Genomic DNA, 27673 nt, shown 5'->3' on the forward strand with positions numbered 1-27673 from the left:
TTGAGATGTAATTTTAATTTTTGAAGGATATTAAAATAAAAAAAAAAAAAAAAAAAACATTAATATTAACATCATTAACATCTTTTTAGAAAAAAAAACTTTGTATTTTATAATTAAATAAAGATTTATGAAAATCATATTACATTTATTTTAAAATAAAATATGAAATTTATCTTCTGCAAATAAAATCCAAGTAATAATATTTTATATCAAATAATTTAAAACAAAAAAAAAAAAATAATAAAAACACTACTGTAATAAATATTTACGTTCAATATTAAACATAATTTAAATTATAAATAAATAAATTATGATACTAGATAATAAGGACAAATTTACAAAAGATGTGAAAATGATACAATAGAATGGTAATAAATAATGGAGGTAGAGTCACGGAAAGAAGAGATAATTGTTATCTATAAGATTATGAAGTCGTTAATTAATTATTATAATTTAATTATGCCTAAGGGCTTCCTTTCGTTACCAATAGTTAACTCCTTGAGAGTATTGGGGGCCGTTTCCTGGAAGAGCACCAGTAATGGCAGAACCTGAAACAAAAAAAAAAAAACAATATCGTATTAAGTTGTACTAAAATTTTAAAATCAAATTGGATTATGTAAAATAATGTGTAATAATTAATATATAAAATATTTATATTTAATATATAAATAAGTACATTAATCAACGAATAACAAAAAAATAACTGGCCTAATAGTTGCATGAAAAGTTAAAAAAAAAAAAATTGAAAGAATAAATAAATAAAATAATATTTATATGAAATATAATGATCTAAATTTTGTATCTGAAGAAAATAAATGGATTAGGAAAGCGTTAAATTAAAAATAAAAACGACATAACCCATCCCATAAATTAACGAACGATGTAAAAAAAAAAATCAAGTTTATTTATATTTTTTATTATTATTGATAAAAAATGTTAAATGCAATTTTAAATAAAGTAAATAACTATTAAAAAAGATCTGTTATCGAAAATTAATTATAAGTAAATGTACGTAAAGATGTTTTTTTTCTTATAACATTATTCATCAAGGGTAAGAAATATATTTACTAAATAAAACCCGTATGTGCCTCCTATATGCCCGTTTGTACTACGTCATCGAACATCAGGTCCAAAATATTAGTAAAAAATTTAAACTATTTTGGTTAACAGTTTTTCACGCTATGAGAACAAAAATTAATATTGAATATCTCTTTCTCTTTAAAATTGATTGACTTAAAACTTTTAAATTTTAAATAATTTATTCAATCACTTTCATCATATTAAAACTCAATTTTCTACGACTACTATAAAAAAAAATTCAGGTTTTTCTGTTTCATAACTATTTTTGGAAAAAAAAAATTAATTTTAAATAAATTGGTTAAAGAAGTTTTTAGATTACCGAAAAATAATCATATCATAATATACTAATATATAAATCCGAATGTTTGTTACTCACGCAATGTTTGTCGCGCAAAAATCTACGGCACTGATGTCTATTAATCTTTTTCAATTTTCATTCTTTTTTATAGAGAAACATTTGGCACAAAAAAAATTTCGCAAGCTGAACTTCAAGCAGCATCCAGAGCTGCCCAGAATGAAATGAGCGTAGAAGGACTCAAGCTACACATTAAGTACGAATGCGAAGCCGCGGAAGCAATTAGATACGAATAAATGTAAAAAGTTCCTTTCTTTCATTACAAAAATAATACATTTTTAATATCAAAGTACAGTATTTCTGTTGTCTAGTTAAATACATATAAAGTATTCATGAAATTATCATCATATATGATTTCTGTTTTGAGTTAGGTCTTTTATAAAAGTTTCATTTATTTTTATTACTTTATATTTTAAGTTAAAATTTTATTTTAATGTAGAAAAATAATCTATATTATAATTAAAAAAAAAAACAAAACAAGAATTATTTCATTATCGAATAAATTTAGAAATAATATTTTTCTGACACGTTTCAGTGTGTTTCGTTTAAATAAAAGTCAAATTTTTAAACTTTTTTTCATTTTCAGTTGACAAATTAAATGCTCTAAAAAATTTTATTGGTTTACTATCTGGAATCTAAGTTCTTGTATATCACACCTAAAAATTACGTTTTACAACTACTCTTTTTGTGTTTTACAATAATTTTCTTAAAGATTACTAGATATTATTATTCAGTTCAATAATTAATTATAATTCAATATAGTATTGTTCAATTATTCAGGTCAAAACCCATATTTAATAATCAGATTTATCCCTTAATTTAAATTCTAAGAATTTCAGTAAAGCTTAATTTTATCCTTCGAACAGAAATATCAGATCGAAATTTTCCATAAGTTACAACTCGAAAACTTAAGCGTTTCGGGGTCCATATTTATATGAAATTTGTTTCTATTTTAATTTATAAAACGTTTACTGAAATTCTTTCCGTTTTCTCTCGTGAGATATCCTGTTTAATTTATAGGAGTTCCTTTTGTCTTTCCAAAAATAAGTAAAATCTGGTTTAAAAAGAAAATCTAGTTAAGTAAAAAAAAATTTATATGGAGTTTAGTTTTACTTATGGTATGTATATATGTATATCCATTAAATAATTAATAAATATTATTATCATTATTATAGTTGATATTTAATAAAAAGTACTAACATTTGCTTCTATAGTTTGTAATTAATTCTATTCAAGATACTATTTTAAAGATATTACATAAAAAAGTTCGAATTATAATTTGTAAGTAGAATGTTACAAACGATTAAATAAAATATTAAACAATTAAAAATCAATATTTAATATATTTAATTAATAAAATGGTAAAAAACCAATAATTATTTTAATTAAACAAATAAATATATTTTTAATATTAAAAGATAATCTGAGTTAAAAAAATAATCATTTGAATAATTACATTATAAGGTAATAACAAAGGATAAAAAAAGAATCACTTAAAAAGTAAATTCAATACAATAGTAGATTGAGAGAGGCTGAAAATTGTTCCCTGCAGCTTTGGGCTACACGCTTGGTCGATTCTGCAGGCTGGTTTTCAGCCATGCGCGATAGCCGATTTATCACTAAAGTAACTAAGAGAACCGAACAGAGGCACGCCCCATGATAATTTTTTTTTTAACTAAGAATATAAAATTAATTGGAATTTAATTAAAAAATATTAATAATAATAATAATTATAATTATAATTGTTAACTGATATAACTACAAAACAGTAGTTTACAATAATATTTTATAGTAAAAATAAAAATATTTAATACATAATTTATCATATAAAATATATTATAATATTAAATGTTATAAAAAAATAATAAATACAACAATAACTTTCTTGGGAGGGGCATTAACAATATTATTGTTACGTATATTTTTTAATTTTATTTACTTTTCAATAAAGTTAAGAAAGAAAGAAAGAAAGATAAAAGGATATATATATAAAATAAAAAGCACGATTCGATCTGTTGGGTAATAATGCACCAGCACGAATCTTTTTCTTTGTATTTTACCTGCTCTTGTTGTTAAATGATCATAGTGGCACTGTTACTTTCAATGAAAGACAACATTATGAGTGAAATAAGTTGAACCAGTATCTGATTTCTTCACTTCCCTCGTTTTATTAAATATAATTACTTCTCTGTCTTCCCCCTCTCTCTTTATCAATAATTTATTTTATATTTTCAAACATATATATATTAACAATAATAAAATATCTTCATTTGAATTTTACAAAAATATAAAATAATAACAGCAAATGGTTCAAACAAATTCAAGAAGACTTGAATGAATTAATTATTACAGGTGAAACAATTCAGCTTATCTTAGAGAAATAGTAGGAGATGAAAACCACATACTCAAAGGAAAACCAAAATCCAAAAAAAAGCAAAAATTTCAGAAGAAAGAAATCAACCTAAGAAAGAATAAAAGAATATGGGATAAAAAGGAAAGTAGTCAAAAAATATAAAATATAACTGATCCAACATACCCCAAAGTGGGTAATTTGAAAAATAAATCAGTTATAGATGAAAAGTCTAGTAAATTTTCCAAACGAAAATTTTTGTTATTAATACCGTTCTCTCAATTAATTTATAACAAAGTTATTATCTCAAACTTTTACCTTCGGTACATACGCTAAGTTAATATAATTCATTTATTTCTTGTTTTGGTGGTTTTATGGCATTTTTTTTTCAATTATTAAAAAATTAGTTTTCGGCCATTTTGGGGCCTTACAATCGATTTAAAAGATTGATATTTATATATTTTATGTATTTTAGTAAACCGTTTAATGCGTTTGAATCTACTTTATACATTTTTTATACATATGTAGTTCCCCCCCTCCGGAGCCGTACACGAAATTAAGCATAAACTTAGCTCCGGGAGGTGCCTTCGCCTTACCTCGGAAGAACGCAAAGCCCCGCCCAGGCAGCCGGGACTTGATAGCTTACAATGATATTGCGTATCGATTATTACAAAAGTTTAATTTTGACGTCCTTTTTGAGGTTAATTGAAGGTTTTTGAGGTTCCAATCGCAACCATTCGCGTATTTTTGAAATCCTATATTTGAATCCGAAATCAAAATCATAATCCGAGACAAAAAGTGTTCACACACGTACACAATATGTATTGACCAATAACGAACTGTGCGTTCGTTGAAAATTATATAATGGAATGAATAAATGAGAAAATAATTATCGATTTATAAATCGATAATATTGCTTTATAAATATATAACGAGGTTCTAGATATAATAAATTCCTGCAGATGGATTTGTCAAACTTAAATAATATTTACAATTACTGGGTGTTTTTTTAATAACGTTTAGACAATTAATATTTCTTTTAATTCAATGGATAGATATTAAATTAATATAAATTACATTATTTTACTAATTAAACGATTTTATTCAGATTAGTAATAAGTACATTATATATTATTCAAGAATTCATGAAATAAAAAAAAGAAACCTTTCCACAATTTACGTGAAAAAAAATCAAGAAAACTGGAACAGTTTTTGTTAAAATTGCATTAATAAGTAAGAAAATAATTAATAAATAAAACAAAAAGAAGAAGTTAGAATCCGTATTAATATAAAAAAAATAGAAATAATTAAATTTCTTATTCTAACTGGTAAATAACAATACATTATACAGATCATATCATCAATGGATAAATATGTTACTCTGCGATTACAGAAAGAAACTGGGTAGATTAAACATTATTGCCTTAATCCAGCGTTTATCTGGATGAATCAAGGGAAACTGTGGTAAAATTTTGATCAGAGAAGTTTCATAAAATACACAATTAATTATATAAAATTATATTAAATACGATAATAATTATTTAAAATAAAAACAGATGAAATAATGTTAAAGTAAATGCATGAAGTACTAAATATATATTTAAAAGTAAATATATATTTAGTACTAAATAATTATTTAAAATAAAAACAGATGAAATGATGTTAAAGTAAATGCATGAAGTACTAAATATATATATAAAACCTGCAATATAAATCACAATCCATAAGAGATTAATGAAAATTATTTTAACACATAATATTGTGTGCATCTTAATCGAAATGCAAAAATTTTAATGTTTACAAAAAAACTAATTTTTATTATTTAAAAATTCATTGGCATAGTATTATTGTTTCTATAAATAAAATCTTTTAATTATATTTTTAATTAATTGGGAGGAAGACTTTTTAAAAATGTTTCGGTAATTTATCAATTATTGAAATGGAAACATACTAATGTAATTTCTTATAAACACAAGATTGTGTTGAGTTACAGGTGCGATACAAGTGGAAGTTGCCATTTATTAAAAATAAATATATGCTTTTTTTCAGTAAAGATTTTCACATTCATAAATATATTTATTTGGATCAGTTAACTTTTTAATTTTTTAAATATTTGTCAACGTAACTGATAATTAATGGAGTGATAAACTGTGATCTATCAGCCAATTTTTTTACTTTTAAATTCTTTTTCAGAGAGCCCTAAGCAAAATATTACACTTAAGATGGGATTAGTTCCTTTTTAACTTGGTATTTAATATGTGTTATAAATGCCTTTTATCAGTACTGGATTTGAATTTATATAAAATATGAGATTTTTATTAATGCGTTACATCCTTTTCGTATAGTATTCCTAGATTAAAAGAAAATTATAGTGGTCGATAGGATGTACTTTTAACGATTTATTTAATATTATTTACTTTTCATTAACATGGTTTATTTTTAGAATCTGGCTCATAATTCAATTATTTTTCATAATTCTGGAATCAGTAACATACCAAATTAGAAATGATTTAACTACCAGTTTAAATAAATAAAGATTTGTTAACTACAGTAAAAATATTTTCATATATAAGGAGATTACTTGAATGAAATGTCTGAAGTACAAAAAAAAGTAGAGAATTTTTTATCTGGTCAGTTGTTATAAAAAAAAATGAAAGAGAAATTAATTACTTTCTTCTTTTTTTTAATGAACTCAAAATGCGCATATAATCAAATGTTTGTTTTTTATATGTATATATATATATATATATATATATATATATATATATATATATATATATATATGTATTTTATAGTGCAGACCTGAAAGGCTTTGAATTTATAAAAAAAAAAAAAAAATATTAGCAGGACTTTAACTAGCTTCTTAAACTCTTTAAATTCTGAAGTAGAAGGATTTCCTATTAGTAAATAGATTCCTTTATTTCTTAATATTTAATATTTACATTAAATTATACTAATCTAGAATAAATATATGTTTTAAATAGAAAAAAGGAAGGAAATATTTACTTGAAACAGAAACGAATTTATGTGAGTAATTTAACCTAGATATTTGTATAATAATATACATCACAATATTTCGAAAGCAAACAGCGAAAAATTATATAATAAAATAACAAAGAAAGTTTACTTTTGTTTCTTTAAAAATATGACTGAATTGTATAAATTCTTATAATACATATACATATACATATACATACACACACAACACACACACACACACACACACACATATATATATATATATATATATATATATGTATATATAATACTTACAAAACAATAACACATCGCAGTTTTGACTCAATAAAAAAAATACGTAAAATGTGTTCAAATATTATCTGTGGAATGTATGTATGACATTATTCATTTATATTAAACAATAGAATATGGTAAATATATATGTCAAATGTAATATACATGGTTTATGTAAACGTCTGAACCAACAACATAAACGAGGTAAGTAAAGGAATGTGAAATATGTTTCGAAATTATACTGAGGACTACAAGATACAAGAAACACAATAGTTAACTCATACACAATTTCTCATCATACTATCCGTTCTATTATATATATATATATATATATATATACTCTCTTTCCTGTTAAAGCCCACTCCCTTTTACTAAACAATAATTCAAGTGATGTTGTGAGATATCGCCCGAGGAACTAAAAGTCAATTGTCTTTGGTAGAAGAGGTGAGTTCCTTTGAAGTATTGGACGTGATGAGGAGCCTTTGACCGCAAGTAATGTCATCTGAGAAGTGCAATCAGGACCCAGTCCTTCTTCCTTTCTTCATTCAACTCATGTTTGTTGTTGTTGTTGTTGTTTTAGAATTCCTTAAGGCAATAGTGTAGATAATAGACCAAGCCTTAACCTTTACAACAATCATTTTCAATTGATTTTCCAATATGATATCTTAGAAATAAATCATATATATATATATATATATATATATATAAATCAAAGATATTTTTATTATTAGTATTACTTTCTAATTTGAATTTTATTTTAAAAATTACATCAAATAAAATAAAAAAAAAAAAAAAAAAAAATTAAATAGTTTTACGATGGAATTGAAAAGTACTATTATCCCTTTCATTTTTATTGATATTTTAATAGCTTATAAGTAAAACTTAGGTAATACTGATAAAGGTTATATCTAGACTATTTTTTTTATTCAGATCAGTATGATATTAAAATACTTTATAAGTAGACCATCAGGCTAATAATAAGGAGATATATCAATCAACTAATATGAATAACAACAAAAGGTATTACCCTAATATTACTTGGAAAGTTAAAAAAATCCTAAATTAGAGTAGAACAGGTTAAAATTATTAGATAAAATAATAATTATATGAATTAATAATGATTTAAATATTATATTGAAGATAATTAATAGAATAAAATAATAATATTACAAAAGCGTTAATATTTAAATAAAAATGACATAGCCTATCCCGAAAATTAATCAAAAATTTAAAACAAAGTCGACGAAGAGTTGTATAATTTCCTTGGATTTGTCCTTGAAAGATTTTTATTTCAAATATACGAACATACCATAGAGGTTTTAAATATTAACGACATATTATACAATATTTAGAATAAAATTGAAAAAAAAAATCAAAATGTTTATAAGTGCAATTTGGGTCTGATTTAACTTTAAGCAAATGACCTTTTTATTTAAAAAAAATTATGAAGCATTGAAAGTATAAGAGAGAGAAAGCTTTTTGATCCCTTACTCGATGGCTACATCATATAACATTTCTGATAACAATTACAACCTGAAAAACAGGTAAAATCTCAGAACTTATTGAGTACAATGTGTTTTGACAATGGAACTATTCCGAAACGTGTCATCATATAATAAAAGAATGAAGCTAAGAAAGATAAATAGTACTCAACATAGAAACCACAGTGTTCTTAGTTGAAACTATAATAATAATAATATCTTAATAACAAAAAAAAAGTTATGTTATTAGGATATACATTAGAATTTTGCTCGATTTGGTAAAAGTTATTCATTAAGGCTATAAAAAAATATTTTTTTCCCCCAAAAAAATATGGATACCGTCATATTCCCTTGCTCGACGGGGTTGAAAATCAGTTCCAAGCTGGAATATAATATATAACCAAATACCTATGTCAAATTTTAACTTTTTTAAACAACAGTTTTTCAAGATATAAGATAAAAACTGTTTTGAAGTACTGTTAAATTAGCTGTCCATCCCTACATCTGACTGACTAAAACTTGGAATTTTAAATAGCTTAATAAACTACGTTCATCGTGCTAAAGCTAAAATTTCTACGAGCATTGAATAAAAAAAAAACATCAGGGTTATTTATGTTATTATTATTGAAAAAAATGTATTTCAATTTGAAATAAATTAGGTAAAAGAATTTTCAAATAAATTATTTATCAAAAAACTGTTACGAAATTAATTACGAGTAAATACAAAAAGGTTCTTTCTCTTCTTAAAAAAAAAATACGTTTCGACATGAAAATATGATATAGTTCTGTTGCATATGTATATTCACAAAATATAAATTTTTGCTCAATAACAATTATAATTACAATAGGCTCTCCTGCGGGGCCATAAGTAAGTTTCCTGACAAAAGCACGTGATAAGAAGGTCCTTAAGGAACCCCCAAAATAAATAATACACAATAAACAGTTGCAAGCAAACTTAAAGTCAAATATGAAATTTCAAGCTCAGTCATAAATCACAAACCAATAATTTCAGCACCATATAGTCCACAAATCAAACATTAATAAGAAATAAAAAAGAAAAAGAAGTAACAAGAAATTAGATACGACACCACTAAACTTGACGGTGTTAGATTCCAAACTGTTACGCAGACCCTAAGTCGAGTACATGGGCACGTTTCAACCGTCGGACGTCTCTGCTGTTATCGAGTAGATTAATTGCAAAGTGGTTTACATGATTATCAAGCCTCTGCAGATATTTGACGTTGCGCTGTCGTGCAATCTCACGAACCGATGGGAGCTCCAGATAATCGTGAATCTCATCATTCAGAATATAAATATAAAGAAATATAAACATATAGAAATTTTTCAATCATATCATATGGTTAGAATATTTTCTGGTTTATTAACTCCCATTTTGTTGTCTTCTATTAGTTACAATATGCTTTTTTTTTTTTAGTTAGGTTTTGATAAATTCTTCTCTTATGATGTGTCCCAGTAAGTTGGCTTTTTCCTAATTCCAAATGATAATTCTATAATATTTAGCCAAATATAACAAAATATCATTCGACTTGATTAATAATTATTATTGTTAATAATCAATGATATACCGTTGTTCAATTCTATCATTATTTAATAATAGTAAGAATGTAAGTTTATATCTGCTTGCGAAATAGATAACTTAAAAAAATAGTAAGTCCATCCACATATAAATAAAATGCTTCTAAAACTGATTTTTATTTAATACCCGTCTTTTTGTTGAGTATTTTATACTCAAAATACTATATTGTATATAGGGTTCAAACATAAGAATTTACAATATAGTATTTTGAGTTTTTATACATAAAATAAATTTTAATCTATTATTATCATATCTGATACGAATTTATTAACAAATCATCAAATAAATAGTTGTAAGAATAATAATTATGTCATGTAATTCATTAAAAAATAACGCCAAATTATAATTGTTTAAAAAGGAACTGAAAAATTTCTTAATTAAAATTGATATTTGATGTTTAAGACTTATAATATTTCATGATAAATTTACTTAATTATAAAAAAAAATTAGTATAAATGAAAAGCCATCTTAGCTAAATTTAAATAAACAAAATGATGATCTGACACCTTTTTTTTGAAGTAGAATCAGAATGTAATAATTTAAGGGAATATACATTAACATAGTATATGATTAATAATATGTTAAACAGGATGACGTAATTTTATTACATTTTGAAATTATTTAAATTTTCGGAGCCAATTACAATAAAGTATTTGGTGGAATTGTTCTTTAAGTACTCCTTTCTTAAAAATAAATCTCTTAATTATGTAATGAATTGACTTATTATGTTAGTTCGTTTAATATATATATATGTATTTTTTTTTCATATTTTCTATATTTGTAAATTACATGCTTATCCAAGTGTGCTGTTGTCTTAGATTTTTATATTATATGAATAATTTTACACGTTGTGTTTAAAGTTTTTATATAGATCTTCTTTGTGTTTTTTTTTTTTTTGAAGCGACTCAATGAATAACCAACTAATAATTAATTTTAATTTTAATTAATTATTAAAAAGCTTTTAATAATAAAAGTTAATTAATGTGATATAACTGTCTAATGTTTAATAATTTTATAATTTAGTAATGATGATGATAAATTTATGTGATTTATTTTTGTTATAAAAATTTGAAATTAATTTGATCGTTAGAAGATACTTTATAATCTTTAACAAAGAAACACAACTTTTATTAATTTTTGGGCAATAGAAATACTATTTTAATTAAGCGAATATTATTAAGTGATTAAATAATGTAAAAATATCTTTATCTGTGAAGCATATTGGAATAGTTTTGTAAATTTTTAAATCGTACAATGAATTCACTGAATGAATTTTAAATTTTATAATTACTTGTAGTATATAAAATTTGTCTTAAAATGAAAATAAAGTATAAATTTATATAATTAATAATAAAAACAAATATAATATTTCAGTGTTTATAGGATAATAAATGCTGAATATTAAAGATTTAAAATTCAAAGTAATATTTGTTGGGAGTTCAAGATAATATTTGATCCTTTGATGTAGCATTTAAATATAACATTTAAAAAGTTTTTTTTACACATGAGATTATATAGGTTGGATGATGAACATATTTAGGTAATTATTAATAAATTCAAACACCCAAACACACACACACACACACACACAGACAAATAGAGAAACAAAGAAATATTTTCATGTTAAGGTGAATTAAATGCAATACTTGTTACTTCTGACAGCCAGACTCATAATAAGAAAAGCATATTCAGATGTACAAGCAATACTGTATACTGTTATCGTGACATATTGTTAAGTATAATAAATCTGTCAATCAAACTAAACTAAAACAGGAATCAAATATGTTTCCATACAATATTTAATCATAAAATACAAGTATGTTCGTCTATGTTGCATAAATTTACAACATGGACTATTATAACCAATAATAAATACGTTAATATTACAGGCGAATAGGGACATTTTTACAGACAGAATTATATACATATATATGGAGATTATATTATGAACATTTCTATATATATATATATATATATATATATATATTCTCTTATTTAATATGTTATAATAATATTATATTATATAAAACATATATATTATTAAAATAACACATTATATTATTACAATACAATAATATATTAAGTTATAATAATACAGAATATATGTTATATGAATAATAGATTATTCTATTAACATTTCACTTATTTTATGAATATTTCTAAATATATATACATACTCATTTAATATAGAATAATATGTAAACATATAAAGAAAAAGATAAAATAGAAATATTAGAAGAAATAATAAAAGTTAATTTATGTAAAAACAAAGTTGTAAAAGTAATAAAAAGCAGAAAGGAAAGAAGGCCATATACAGAAATAAATGACTAGGAAAATACTTCCTGCAGTATGTTAATTTAAAACACAGAGAAAGAATTATTATCATTCCAGAGGAGAAAAAAAATTAAAATTTACAGATCATAATTTTAATTTCATTTGAAAATAAGAATTAATTAAAGAAATTAGTAGTAAGTAAAAATAAAACCAATATAAAATGAAGTGTAATCAAAAGAAGGATAATTAAAGAAGAAGATTAAACATTAAAATATAAAATCATAATTAAAAAAAAATATTTAATTAGAAAGGATGGTAGAAATTAATAATTTCTACCATCATTCGTTAAATTAAGATTGATACAAACAAGAAGATATTTAATATAGAAAAAATATTTTCTAATCAAATATAGAATTAGGACAAATTAAAAAGAAGAAAATTAGAAATTTGTATAATAGATACACACTTTACCTCAGAAAAAACATTAAGAATAAGAAAAAAAAGATTATAAACTTAAAAAGGTCAATGAAATAAATAAAATCGATAAATTATACAGTAAAAATAAAGTTTTAACATGATCTAACAAAATAAAAAATTGTGATAACATCTTTAAAAAATTGGATAATTAATTTAAGTTCAGTAAATTGTTTTTGTAGAAGGAAATGTTAAAAATAAAAAGCTTTAAATATTATAATAAAGTATTTAATTTAGGATAAAAGAATATGTAAATATTAAAAGATAAGCATAATATAGAAAGGTATAGTTAGGAATTAAATCATTATAATTTACAATAATTATAAAAAATTGTAAATAATTTTTAATGAAATTTAAAAAAAACTTTTAATACTTTTTATGGAAAAAGACTAACTCAGACCACGCAAATATCACTTCTTTTTAGCTTCTTTCCCTTCTTTCAAGCGTTTCTTTTTTTTGGCATGGCTTCATTTTTTACTCATATATCCATTTTCTTCTTGTCTTTCTTTTTTCTGCCACAAGAACTTTTTATATTGTAAATTATTCTTCGGAAGTTATATCTATTGCAAAAGAACTCTTCTTACAATCCTATCCTTTAGAGCTCCTCTTCCATCTGTTTCCGGTAATTTAATTTGCTTTTCATATTCCATAGGCCGTCGAAGATTTGTTTATTTAATCCGTTTGAGTTATTGAATATTAAAAAATAGTACAACCAGTTTTGCGCAACAAAAGTAACCACAGAAGTATAATAATTATCAGTTGTACGTTAACAATACTATATGTGAAAATCAATAAAATTACAATCACTTAAAATTTGGATGAAAATAATACAAGTTGACAGACTGACTAATATAAGTGAATTAATATAAAGAATTAATACAAATATATAAAAAATAATAATTTTTATTATTATACGTTATAGTTAAAAAAAGAAAGCTTACTTAACGCATGGGATGGTGATAGATACTGGACTGAGTTCTTGCTAGTTTCGACGTCATTTGGTGTTACATTATTCCTTTGTACTATTAACTGTACCTGTTATTTTATACATTCCCAGTAGAACTACTACTTATCTACGTTTTGACGAGTAATACAATACAAAAAAACTCCCTTTCGGGACGCCGGAAGGCGGAAGTATATTTCATCGGTGCTAAGTAGGAGATAAAAAAGATTTCCACTTTAAAGTTAAGAAAAACTTCAAATTTACTCAATAGGACAATGGTTGCATGTGAAAAAAAATTTCACAAGATTAACATACGACAAGCCCCATCTTCTTACAATTCCATAAACATTTTGGTTATTCCTTACCGTAAGGGTTGGTCATATCAAAAATTGTTACAGACAAATGTTTTAGGTAATGTTTAGAGGACTAAAGACCACTTTAAACCGATTCGGTACTGTGCCTATTAAGGGGTATGATTTTTTTTGTCTTCGAAATCCCATTTTTTCCACCCCCTGGGCCAATGGTTGGTGATATCAAAACACGTGGATAAGTTTTAGGTCCTTATCCAAAGAATAGTAAAAACTTTAAACGAATTCGATATTTTACTTAATAAGAAATTTATAGCGATTTTTTGTTTTTTCGAAAAAGCCCCCCCCATTTCCACCCAATGAAGAATTTTTTTCATTAACAAACTCGACCGAGATTTTGGGATGTTATATTTTATGTATAAATTTGAAAGTGATTAGCATAAATTTACGGCAGTTATCATGTCCACAAGAAATATATATATTTCCGGAAGTCGAATCATGGTACCCATTACAATAGGTAGCTTCTTATGAAATCTACCTAAAAGCAATTCATTCAAGGAGTTTAGATATATTTTATTTAGCTTCGTTTAGGTACCACTTGTGTTCAGATTTAACCTGAGGTATTTTTAATTGAAGAATAAAATAAATTTAAATTCATGCAACCTTTAAAACGAATAAACCTTGATTATTTTTAATTGGTAGTTGTTTATATGATATTTATCAAAATTTCTCGTGTAGTGTTTATGTATGAGTAAATTATTAATTTATTATAATATTTGTAGATTTTTTTTTTTGAAGAACATATATAAAAACAATATAAAGAAGAATAAAAAATTTATAATTTTATTTGTAGTAGGTGGTCGGGTCATATTATTTATATGATCAGACTATGTATATCCGAAAAATAATACGAATAGTCACTTTCTTTTTAAAATTGTATTGATAAAATTTGAAATGGAGACATTTTATGACGAAATGGGAAAAAAGAATTTAGTAGATATAAAAAATAAATATTGTAAAAAAGGAAGAATATAAAATAAATAATTAATAAAATATAAAAAAAAGAAATTAGATTGATATTAAGACATTAGTATAGAACAAAACTGAACAGAGAAACTGATCTAACCAATCAAATAATTTATTATAGAAAAAAGAAACAAAAGTAAAAATATAAGTCTTGAAAGAGTGAATTTAAATTTTATAAATGGGAATTAAATCACTTTATAAAATAATACTTTATGATAATAAATTACCATTACTGTAATGTAATTGAAATTATAAATTGAATTTTTAAGAAATAAAATTATATAACATAAAAATAAAGTAATATGACTGACGCGCGCGCGCGCCCACACACACACACACAAAGAGAGAAAGAGCTAATATAGTAAAGATATATATAGGAAATGTAAAGAGAAAATGAAAGTGGAATGAACAGTCTCAAGGACGGTGTGGTCCAGTGTTTCATGGCCAACTGTCTGACAGTAGGGGTGATAGAGAAGTAGGAGGCAAGTAAAGCAAGCGGCAAGGCAAAGCGAATCGTGCAATCTCTCAAGTTAACCATTCAAAGCAAACCGAGAATAAATATAACGGTTTACGGTTATAGCAATACTAATTGAACTAAAACTACACACCTGATCAGATACAATCAAGGTCGTATAGTATCCTTATGCACAATATTGCTACGATAGATATAGGATCTTAGTTTTCAGTATTATAATTAATTTAGTTTTAAACTTTAGTAATAAAGATAGTTGTATTATATTCTATTTATAATTTGTCAAAGTATATATTTAGAATTAGAGAAAGGTAGCCCGTGAAAGAAGAAAAAAATTAGTAATAATAATAATAATAATAATTAGATAAATTTATGTCAGATAAAATTAATTAACAACAAAAACTAAAGAATGAAAAATTTAAAATTCCCAGGTACAAAACAACATTAATCATATTTAATGTCCATTGCCTATCATTTGATAATAAATTAATTTTTTTTTAATTTTTTTTTTTATATTTAATATATAGGAAAATGAAATGTACTAATATCCATATTGAAATTGTATTAAAAAATAAATTAAAACCTTTATATTGTTTTGAAAAGTGAATTTTTAAACGATTTTTTTTTAAAGTTAAGATTAATTTTTGATAAATTATGTAATATCCTTAAAAAAATTAAACTAAAATAAAATTAAGAAAAATCTTTACTATTTTCACTAATTTTAATATAATCCGTTTGTTTAATCAAATGCTTTCTTTCACTTTAAAGTGAAAGAAGTAAATTCAATTAAGAATTTAACTTCTCAATTTACATTTATTTTTCCAAATATTTTTTTTTAACTGTAACCTATATAAAGCACCTGAGGTCTATTTGGCATTAAAAAAATTGCTTTCTTTGAGAGTCATGATGATATTTATTACACCCTGTTGTAAATGGAATAAATATGTCATTTGTAAAGTTAAACATCACCAAAATTTTGATAAGAATTTAATATAATTAAACAAAGACAATAACATACCGATTTGATTACTTAATTGTATAAGTAAGCCTGTTATAGGAATACTGTTATTAGAATAATTAAGACGATTTTGGCAGAATTTTTCAAAAACCGACTTCTATTCCACATCAGATCACTGCTTGAAATTATTTCTGATTATTGAACCTAACATATCTACATACATCTATCCTTTCTGAATTATAAATTAAACACTTCTAATCTATGATGTAAATAAAATTTACGCTGTTTTATTTATATTTTTAGGAGATTTTTTACAAATAAAAAATAAAATTTTGGAAACACATCTAGTACAATAAAAGGTAGGCTAATTCATTTGGATTTAAAATTTTAGTATTTAGTGTTTTGAAATACCGATCTTCCTGATCGGTATTTATACCGATGCCTGCTGATATCCCAGCAGGTATGAAACCCGGTCATTTTTTCAGATGGAAAATTTTATTCCATATACTGACGCACAAGCAAACAAGTGATGAAAAAAAACTTGTTTTACGTTAAAAACTTTATTTTTTCATGATTGCCTTTTGTTTTAATCTTTTATACTGATATATATATATATATATATATATATATATATATATATATATATTTAGTACAGTTAACCGATAGAAATTAAATCTGTCCCAGATTCATTATTGAAAGACTTTTCCATTTACGGTAGATGTTTCAGTTATTGAGTAAGTAGCAAATTATTTTATTCTTGTTTATTTTTTTATTACAGTAAACATTTTAATTTAATTAATTACTTTAGTATCTTCTTTTTTTAAAATAAACGTAAATACAAACGTTCTTATCAGAATGGTTTCAAAGATTGCTTTAAAATAATAATTTTTTTTTTACATAAAACAAATATATTTATAATTAATACTGCATGAACACTGCAGTCAAGTTTTTGTTCCTTTTCTTTTTTTTATTTATTATTTTCTTTTTGAATATAATTTAAATTATTACTGGTTGCGAAAAATAATGAAGTACAGCAGGTTTTTACCCCGTGATTTTTCCATGGATAACAATTAATTTTATTATTAAGCATGTTCCGCTGGTATTATAAATTAATTATATAACAATATCCACTTACCAACAATTTTCATTATTTTGTTCGAGCGCTTTCAGATATTAATTCATCATCAGGAACATCTACGTGTTATGGATTATAATTATTTTCTTCACAGATAGACATCTTAGAAAATAATCATAATTACAATCCAGATAATTTTATTAATATTCTTGAGTATTCCATAACTTTCATAAAAAAAATATTATTGAAAAATATTACATATACTTAAATAATAAAAATTTGATAAATGATCAAACGAAATTTGATAATGATGAATTATTTAAACAAATATTAAACAATAATTTTGATTCTTAGATCGGTTATACTGATTTATACTAATAAACATAACAATTGAAAGCTTCATACTGACATGTCGTGCAACGTCGATATTATTTTTCTCTTTTAACGATCAGTTGTTGTATTTATAATTTTTTTTTAAAGAACTCAAAATTCATTTAATATATTATTTGTGAAGGAAATAATTATAATCTATAACATATACATGTTATTGAAACTATTTAACCAATATTATTAAAAACATAATAAAATCAAATAAATTAATAAAAATTAATTGAATATTAATATTGTTTTATACATATTAAAAAAACAATGTGAATTATTTATAGTCTACTCACCACCACTTCCAGAAGGAGGAACAAATCCATATCCAGATGCACCCACTCTAACACCACTGGTTTCTGAGCCCGGAGGATTTGAAGGGAATGTAACCGGTCCTGCTGAAACGAAATAAACGAACAAACTTACAAATTAGACCAGAAGTAACTCGTTTTATGAATGAATAGTAATAACAATAATAATAACAACAACAATAAAGACACACACACACTCATTTTGCATCTACTCTGTTCAACGTACAGAATATTATAACAGAAGCGCTTTTTCTATACAAATATCTTAACATAAAAGAGGTCATCTATTTGAAAAAAAAAGATTAAATGGATAAAAAAGAAGACGATTTATAATAAAATTGACTAGTGCAAAAGAAAAAAAATATAATAATTTTGATAAAATATTTAAAAAAATTTAAGGAACAGAAAATAAACCAACAAAATGGGAAGAGATAATATATTAATGCATAATAGGTTTGTATTTTTTAATATTAGAACGAAATGAAAATAATTTTATTTGTTTTAGGCATTAAATATTTTATTCATTAACATTATGTTAAAAAGACAAAAGAATCTTTGCCTATTCAGTTTTTCAGGTTACAAATTTTCATATTTCCAATTTAAAATGGTTCTCAAATTGATTATATGTGGTAATTTTAAAAATATTGGTTAAAACTTCAATTTTTAGATTCTTAATATACAAATACATATAAAAGAAAACTGTAAAATATGATTAGAATTGTTTACGAGTGTAAAAATGCGTTTACACACACACATACACACACACACACACACACACACACACACACACACACACACACACACACATTATATATATATGTAAGATAAACTCCCCATGAAGTAACCAAAAAATCTCTAACATATTATTATGTAACCTAATCTACAGATGTTAATTATCATTATTAGTAAATTATTATTTCAGGAAAGAAACTGAAAATAGATTATTGAAAAATAAAAGACAAATTGTTTAAAAATATTTTTTAATAAAAGAATTTATTTATATTAAGTATTTTTTGTTTTTTATTTTAATTAATAATTATTTCTTTCATATCTAGTGGTGGGGTGGTAGTGATAATAATTTAACAGTAGAAATGGGCGTATAATTATAAAATTCCATTTATTAAATTTACTATCTTAATAACTGTTATTGGACGTCAGACTCTTGCTACTACTGTATGAATGGATAAATAAATAAACGGTTCTTATAGGTAAAATACTATGGATTCAGAGAAGAAACAGAGTGTAGTAATACAAATTGGTCAGAAGAGAGAAAGAAATAACACAGATTGAAAATAAAGGAAAGGTGGAAGAAAACGAGACCGATCCGTAGTTACTTTAACTATTAAAAGTGATCCTATAGTGATAATGATGATGAAAAAAATGGTTTTTGAGCATTGTTTCTCTTTGTAATTTAAAATTTATTTATTAAAAAATTCTATATTTAAGATAAATTTTTAACGATTTTATAATTTATTATAGCATTTATGTATGTATTTATTTATACAAACTGATTAATTCAACACGTTAATTGTCTGAAAAGACATCTAACAATAAATAGGGAAAGACTAAAATATAAAAAAAAATTCTGGAAAAATTAAGATAAAACAAAAAATAAAGTTAAATTAGTTTTTAACAAAATATAAAAATAAAATGAGATTTTTATTTTATTTTTCCAGTAAAAAAAAAATGAAAAAATGAGGTTTTTCTTTTCCCAGAAAAGTAATGAAGTTAGTTAACTGAGGATGGTAGAAAGGAAATATATATAAGAGAAAATGGAAACTTAATTAAAGAATAGAATCAACTTTATGTTTTTAAAATTAATTTTAAAAGTAATAATTTTAAACTGTTCTGGTACATGGAAAAAAAAATAACTCAATTAAAATTTTCAACGTAATATTAACACATTAGACAGTATAATTTTATTACTATAATTTTAAAGATGAATTAGATTAAATTTAATATAACCCGTTCAAAAAACCTCCCCCTACAACATACATTTTCCTCCACACCTACATACAACGTACACATGCATACACTACATATAAATGCATTTGTGTTATATTCAGAGTTATAATGCAAGTATTGCGCAATGTTAGGTACTGACACAGGGAAAGCTGATAATTGAGAGGGATCTAAAAGCGGCGAAGGGGGGTTGCAATATAGGGCCCGGATATAAGGGGGGATTAAAAAGGGGTGGCTAAAGTGGGCGGATGCATAGAAACGAGTGCGCATGACCACGGTCCAATACGCAGGCTTAACCACTCCCATTGATCAATCTTCTAAACATTACAAAACAGGGTTGCCAACACCCCAAATCAATGTGTAAATAAAATTAACAAAACTATCTTTATTTTATTGCTTTATTTTAGATAGAACGTGATAAACCGGTGGGTTTTATTAAAGTTGTTTTTAATTATTATTCTGAATAGAGTAATCCAATCGAATACTGTTAAATTTTAAAATATTACACGCAAAATGTTTGGTAATATATTACCAAACATAAATATATATATAATATATAATAATATATAATATATATAATATATAATATAATATAATATATTACCAAACATAATGTGTGTATAAATATATTAAAATGCTTGAATTGTATTATAAAATTATTTTAAAAACATTAAATCATTCGATTCTCTTTCTAAATATTTATAATTATGTTTCTAGAAGATATTTTCAAAACTATTTTGTAATTGCATATTTCTTTTTTTTTTAAATGAGTTACTTTAAAAATAATGTAACAAAACTATTCCTGACAGTAAATAATGTTTTATTCTGATCAATACATAATAATACATTATACAGATCATGTCAGAAATGAGTAAATATGCTATTAGATGACTAAAACAGGAACTATCTCGACATTTGCCTGGGTATATCAAAAGAAAAGTGATAAAAACAGATCAGCATCACAAAATACATTAAAATTAATAATATAAAAAAATTAATGTGATTGTAATCTATATTATTTATTTAAAATATAAATACGTGAAATAATGTGAAAGTAAATACACGAAGATGCTAAGTAAAGAAAAAAAAAATACTATAAAATGCTACTCAGAAGAAGTTAACGAAAATTATATTTGCAACATATTTTTAATACATATTGAACGAGATGCAGAACATTGAGGGGATTTTTAAGAATTAAAATTAGAAAAAATTCAACGATAAATAATATTGTATGTAAAAGAAAATTTCTTTAATTCTATTTTAAATAGATTAGCAAACGTTTTTTTGTTAAAAAAAACCTTTACGGCTGTTTTTATAAGGCCTTATAGAACATTTTTTTGTTAGACGAAATATTGAGTTGGGTTAAATGAAAACAGTTCTGTTGTCAAGTTTTCTGGAGATGAAAAATGTTATGTTTTACTTTTAAAATTAACTATTTTTTTAAAAAAAATATTAAATTTTTATAGATATAAAAATAAGGATAAGTAAATAATTAGCATACTTGTAACATATATTTTATACTTCTCTTTGTTATTTGTTTTTTTAAATTACATAATCAAAATAAAATTTGAGAAAAGTAATTTAAAAAGTTTTAACGGTAAAAATTTAATAAGAGTTGAAAAGTTTTTAAAAATAGTGAGTATGTTTTTAAAATTTTAATTTTTTATGTATGTTCCGGCCTTTTTTTTATTGTAAAATGTACTTGAAGATAATTTTTTTATTTTGAAAAGAAATCCCCTGTTCTAATCGTTAAGTATATTTTTTTCAGTTTAGTAAATTGAGAATTCTAGATCGTGAATACCGGTGTTCTTTGGTTGTTGGGTTTTAATTAACCACACATCTCAGAAATAGTCGAACTGAGACTACAAGACTTCATTTACACTCATACATATCATCCTCTGAAGTAACACCTGAACGGTGATTCCCGGAGGCTAAACAGAAGTAAGTAATAAAAAAAAAGTTTAGTAAATTGAAGTTTTCTTAAAGATAAAAATTACACAACCGTATAAAATATTTGAAATTTTTTTTTTTATCATTTATTAGAATTTTTATAATGTAATGATAACCCTGAAACCATTTGAATATTCAAATTATTTTTTGTTCACTTCTAAAAAATTAATTGGAAAAATTTAAGGAAAAAAATAAATTCATATTTCAATACACGAGACAGATTTTTTACACCGTGTGTTAACAATCGCATCAACGATATCAGTCATTAACGGCTTAAATAAAATTAAGTGATCATAAATAATAATTAGAGAATAAAAACAAAAACATTAAATAATAAACGGGAACATGAATAAAAAAATGGGTACCAAATATTGGAATATCACCACTGTATTTTTACTTGACTATTTTACGTAACTTTTTACTAGACTTGACTTTTTACATGATTATTTTTACTTCCCATACAGTATTCCGTAAGAGATCTCCTGTAAGCAAAACCGCTAAATTAAGTTCTTCGTCCCACTGTTACAGAGAGACCGCAACAATCTTTTAATGTATTTCTTCCGGACAGACTTAGTTCACGTTGCAACAGTAGTTAAGACTTAATGTTATTTTTCATTATTTATTTCAATCTTTTTTTTTTAATCAAATAGCCGATTTTTATTTTTATCATTTCTTATGAAGGGCTATTTTTTTATGAAGGTGTTGTTTCTTATAGGCCTAACCATATTTTAAATAAAAAAAAAAAAAAAAAACAAATAAAATAAAATTATTCTGATGTATTTCGTAATATGTTCTTTTTATATATTTCTAATTTGTGAAATAATTTGCAGTTACAAGGAATACTGCTGAGTATTGTTTTGCACAGAGTTTCTCCACGCGTAATTAATTACTTATAGTATAATAAAATATAATGTTTTAAAAATAATTAAAAGCGGCTTAAAAAAAAGGAATATTAATGAATTATTTTTTAAATTAAAACATTTTGTAGTCCAAATTAAATCAAGATTTCAAAAAGTTAATTTAAAAAAGAATTATTTTAGTACGTTTTTAAAAATCCGTTTAATTTATTTTAAAACGTTTATTTTTTATTAATTAATCTAATAAATAATAAGTAAATCAAAAATTATGTTTTCCATTTATTTGGTTTGTTTGTTAAAAGCGCACAAAAAATAAATAAATTTAATTAAATTAGTAGCCTTTTTTATTTAGATTACAGAATAAACTTTTTCCATTATTTTTCAGAAATTTAATTAAAATTTATAAAAATAAATAAAAATTTAATTAAATTTTTATTTATTTTTATTACCGTTAAACAATTTTTAAACAAATTATTACAATTTTACGGTGTTATGATAACATTTAAAACAACAGGATATGCTTTGGAATATAACTCCGTTCTGTAAATACGTATTTTATAATAATAATAATAATAATCAAAAATGTAATTTACTATTAAACAAAAGGATTTACAAAATAAAATAGATAAATATAATTCTTAAAAATATATGAAGAATCTAATTTAAAGAGAAATTATTTTAAATTAATTGAATTTAATATACAGATATACATTTTATTTCCAGACTTCGTAGAGATATTTATTAACTATTAATATAAATTGATAATTTTATTTATTATTAATCTAATTTTTAATTTAAAATATTTAAAAAAATGTATTTAATAAATAAATAAACAAAAGTATTACGTTTTTAAAACAGTTTTTTTTTTGCATTTATATTTTATGTTTTATACGTTTTGTGGATTATCTGTGTATATTATCTATGATCACTATCAAACATTACTACGAATAATCGGGAGTTTGTTATATATTAAATCATATTATTTTAAAACAAGGTGTTATTTGTTTATTTATTGTTCAGTAACTATTATTCAAAATACGTAAGTATGATAATTTAATTTTTTTCTACTATAAAAAATTATTTATATCAGATTTTGTTCATATACGCAATTTTATTTTCGGGAATAAAAGGAATCATTTAACACCTTTTTTTTAAAATAAAAATCGACGCAACCGTTCTCAGATAAAAGGAATAAATATATATATATATATATATAAATTTAAGATTTTCAATAGTATTTCCATTCTTCCGAAGTCCGATAAAAAATAAATAACTTAAAAAGAATCTTTTTTTACATCATACAAGCCTGTAAGGTATAATAATGAAGGAAAAAAATATACATATATTCAAGATTAAATGATTATAAAATACTAATTTAAAAAGACCTGTAAAACAACTTTTTTGAAGGTCAAGTGCAGATAAAAAGTACAAAAAGAAAACCGTTTAATTCATTCGCCTAACTCTTATTAAAAATGTACTTCAATAGAAGTTGTTTTTTATTTAGGTACAATCTTCCACGTGAATAAAAATAACTTCCTGTAACCAAGTTTTAAAAAATGACGCCCAGTAAACGTCTTTTTGTTGTTGTTATGTTTATTTATACATCCAAGGATTATTATACTTATAAATTATAATAGTGTACCAAGTGGTATGCAGCAGGAAGAAGTGTGTGTGATCTGATCTTTAGACCGGATCTGTCACCGCGAGTTGTTGGCCTTAAACTCAGTAAAGGTCGAGTTGCACAACTGGCCGACCAACTGGTTTATTACATTATCGATGCATCGTCAACCGACCGATTTTATATTGCGTAGTATAAGTATATAAAACATTAAAACGATTTTATAAATCCGTAATAAATATAAATTTTGTTTTTACAAAATACTTAAATATGAATTATTTTATTAAATTTGCATTATCTTATTTATGTTTATCATTCAATAAAATAAATAAATGTTATTTATTATATTATGAAATATTATTTTTCAGGAACTTGATTAACGTAAAATTCAAATAATTTTTAAACTTTTTTTTTTACTAGCCTTCAATAAAACGAGAAGGTTTACGATTCAACTTTTTTTTAATGCAAATTCATATCGTACGGTTCATTAAATAAACTGATTACATTGAGCTTTTTTTATTTTATATAAAAAATTCCTTTTGGAGTTCCGGTGTTTGTATTCCACTTAACTCAGGTGAAACATTTTTTAAAATGAAAGACAATGTTATTTTCACTTTTTTTCGTAGATAATATTTTATACTGGGTTCTATTAAACTATGTATTTTCATTGAAAACTTAAAAAAAATTAAGATAAAAAACAACATAAAAACGGCTCTTTGACTCCTGTTCGATCTTATCCTCACCTAATTTCTTTGCATTATTTTTCTAATATTTAAATTGACATTGATTTATTGATGTCATATTTTTCTTTTAAGCGTTGTTTTTATATAAGGATTTGTAGATTGATTCATATTCTAAATAAATAAAATTTTAAAACAATTTTTTTATAATAATTTTTTTTTAAATCAAATTTTTAAAGCTTATTTTTGCTTTACAAAACATTTTACTCGCACTTTTTTATTTTTTAGGTAATAAAAATATAAATATTATTGGAACAGACCTTTTTTTGAAATTAAATTGAAAAAAACATTAAAAATAAAGGTTTATTCATTTTCTTTCTCAATCGTTATGAATTTAATTTTATTAATTTAAAAATTGTGTTAGTTGTTTTATCATGATCAAAACAGTTTTAAACAGTTATCAGAGGGTTGGGGTAAACAAATATTACCTCAAAAAGTAAGAATTCTATAACAATCTAACTATTTTTCCTGAATTTTATTTTAGGGTTTCTTTTTAGATATTTAAAAAATAAATTTTGTATAACGAAAAAGAATCTTAGCTATGGATTCAATTAGGGGTCATTTTTGTAGTAACTTTATGAAGAGATCTAAAACAAGGTAGAGAATTAAAAATAATTAAAAAACGAATTTAAAATTTTTAGCAATAAGGAAGTATTTAAATTTAAATTTTATTCAATGACTGTGTAAGTTAAGCATAATTGTTGCCAAGTTACTTCTAATAATGAGCGAGTTAGCAATACATTCATTTAACTAAATAATAACAAAATTAATTGTACACCATTAAAAAAAGGATTGAAAATATTATAAGCTGAATCATTGCACAGAATATTTTTTTCATTTATTCATTCATATTTAAAATTAATTGTATAATTTTTCCTTAGGGATTTTCCAAAAGAAATATATCTTTAACAGACCAGTAACATTTCATAGGAACTTTTGCATTAAAAATTCTTTAAAGGTAAAATTCTCAAGGTTTTGCTTATTAATTATTTTTATTTTGTTTTATTTTTTAACTTATCGTCTACCAACGCAAAGATATAATTTTTACATAAATAAATATTAGTGTATATTTATATTAGTTTTCTTAGGTCGAATAGTTATTAAGTACCGTTATTATATTTTGACGTAAAACGACTTAGCATTGAGAAAAAAAATTACAAAGCTGTTGAAAGAAAAATCATTGAAAATACCTAAAATTTGCATTAGATATACTACAATTGATGTAGAGAAAAAACTCAAGGAGTAACATTATAATTATAAAAAAAGATCTCACTAAATAAATATTACATCATTTTCAACGTGTTCCTAATAATTAGAAAGTATTCATTTAAAGATAAAATTTAAAAAACAAATCAGATTATTTAATTAATAACTATAAATAATTTTAAAAAGTTGAATAAATATTTCCAGGGCTGTAGGAAATGTAGTTAAGTTTCTGTACATTAAAGTTTCTGTTTAATAATTAAAAAAGATTATTGTTTTTTATTTTATATAATCTGTAACTGAACTGACCTCTGTTTCCTCTTTGATCCCTGACAACCCCACGTGAAAAGTAACCTCCAAAGTAATCATAGCCTTGTGCAGAGACTAGACATAACAACATAGCTAGGAAAACTGAGATCTGCAACAGAAAAAAAAAAATTAAAAAGTAATCAAACATTAATAAAAAAATTAACAAAAATGAATGTAATATAGTATTTCTTTTTTTTAAATTATTAATTTAGAATAATTTCGTATCAAAATATACTGTTTTAACCCTACTATACTGTATTAATAGTCTACATAATTTGTGTTTGCTTGTATTCTTATAAATAAAAAAAATAATAGAACTGATTCTTAAAGATTAAATATAAAATGAATTGTCTCAATCAAATAAGTGATAAAGAAATATAACTCGATTTGAAAAGAATAAAATTGATATCATTTAATTAAATCTGAAAACTAAAATTTTTTAAAAACTCAAATCGTCGGGAAGGGAAGGTTTTTAAAGTAATTGGGAAATTTATTAAAAGTAGCATCGGAAGGCTCTATCTCGTAAGCTGAACTATTATACTGAATTTCACGAAAACTGTTCAGTTTTCTATTTGATAGTGAAGGATTATTAATTTTTTAAATAATAAGCGACTATTATTTTTAGCAGAGATTGTACATTCATAAATATAAACACATAGATAAAGTTAACATATTTAATTTTCTAATTATCGGTCTATAC

General features: G+C 23.5%; 1 protein-coding gene across 1 annotated transcript in view; it reads right to left on the minus strand.

Moving 5' to 3' along the window:
- Positions 1-360: 360 nt before the first annotated feature.
- Positions 361-27673, minus strand: part of LOC142320875 (uncharacterized) — a 50710-nt gene continuing 23397 nt past the window's right edge. Inside the window, exons 2-4 of the mRNA XM_075358854.1 lie at positions 26974-27082; positions 18320-18421; positions 361-548 (exon numbers count right to left, since the gene is read on the minus strand). Of these exons, the coding sequence (XP_075214969.1) occupies positions 481-548; positions 18320-18421; positions 26974-27082 (279 nt within the window). The 3' untranslated portion in view covers positions 361-480. The remainder of the gene's footprint in view (positions 549-18319; positions 18422-26973; positions 27083-27673) is intronic.

This window comes from Lycorma delicatula, chromosome 3 (assembly GCF_047948215.1).
Source record: "Lycorma delicatula isolate Av1 chromosome 3, ASM4794821v1, whole genome shotgun sequence".
Lineage (NCBI taxonomy): Eukaryota > Metazoa > Arthropoda > Insecta > Hemiptera > Fulgoridae > Lycorma > Lycorma delicatula.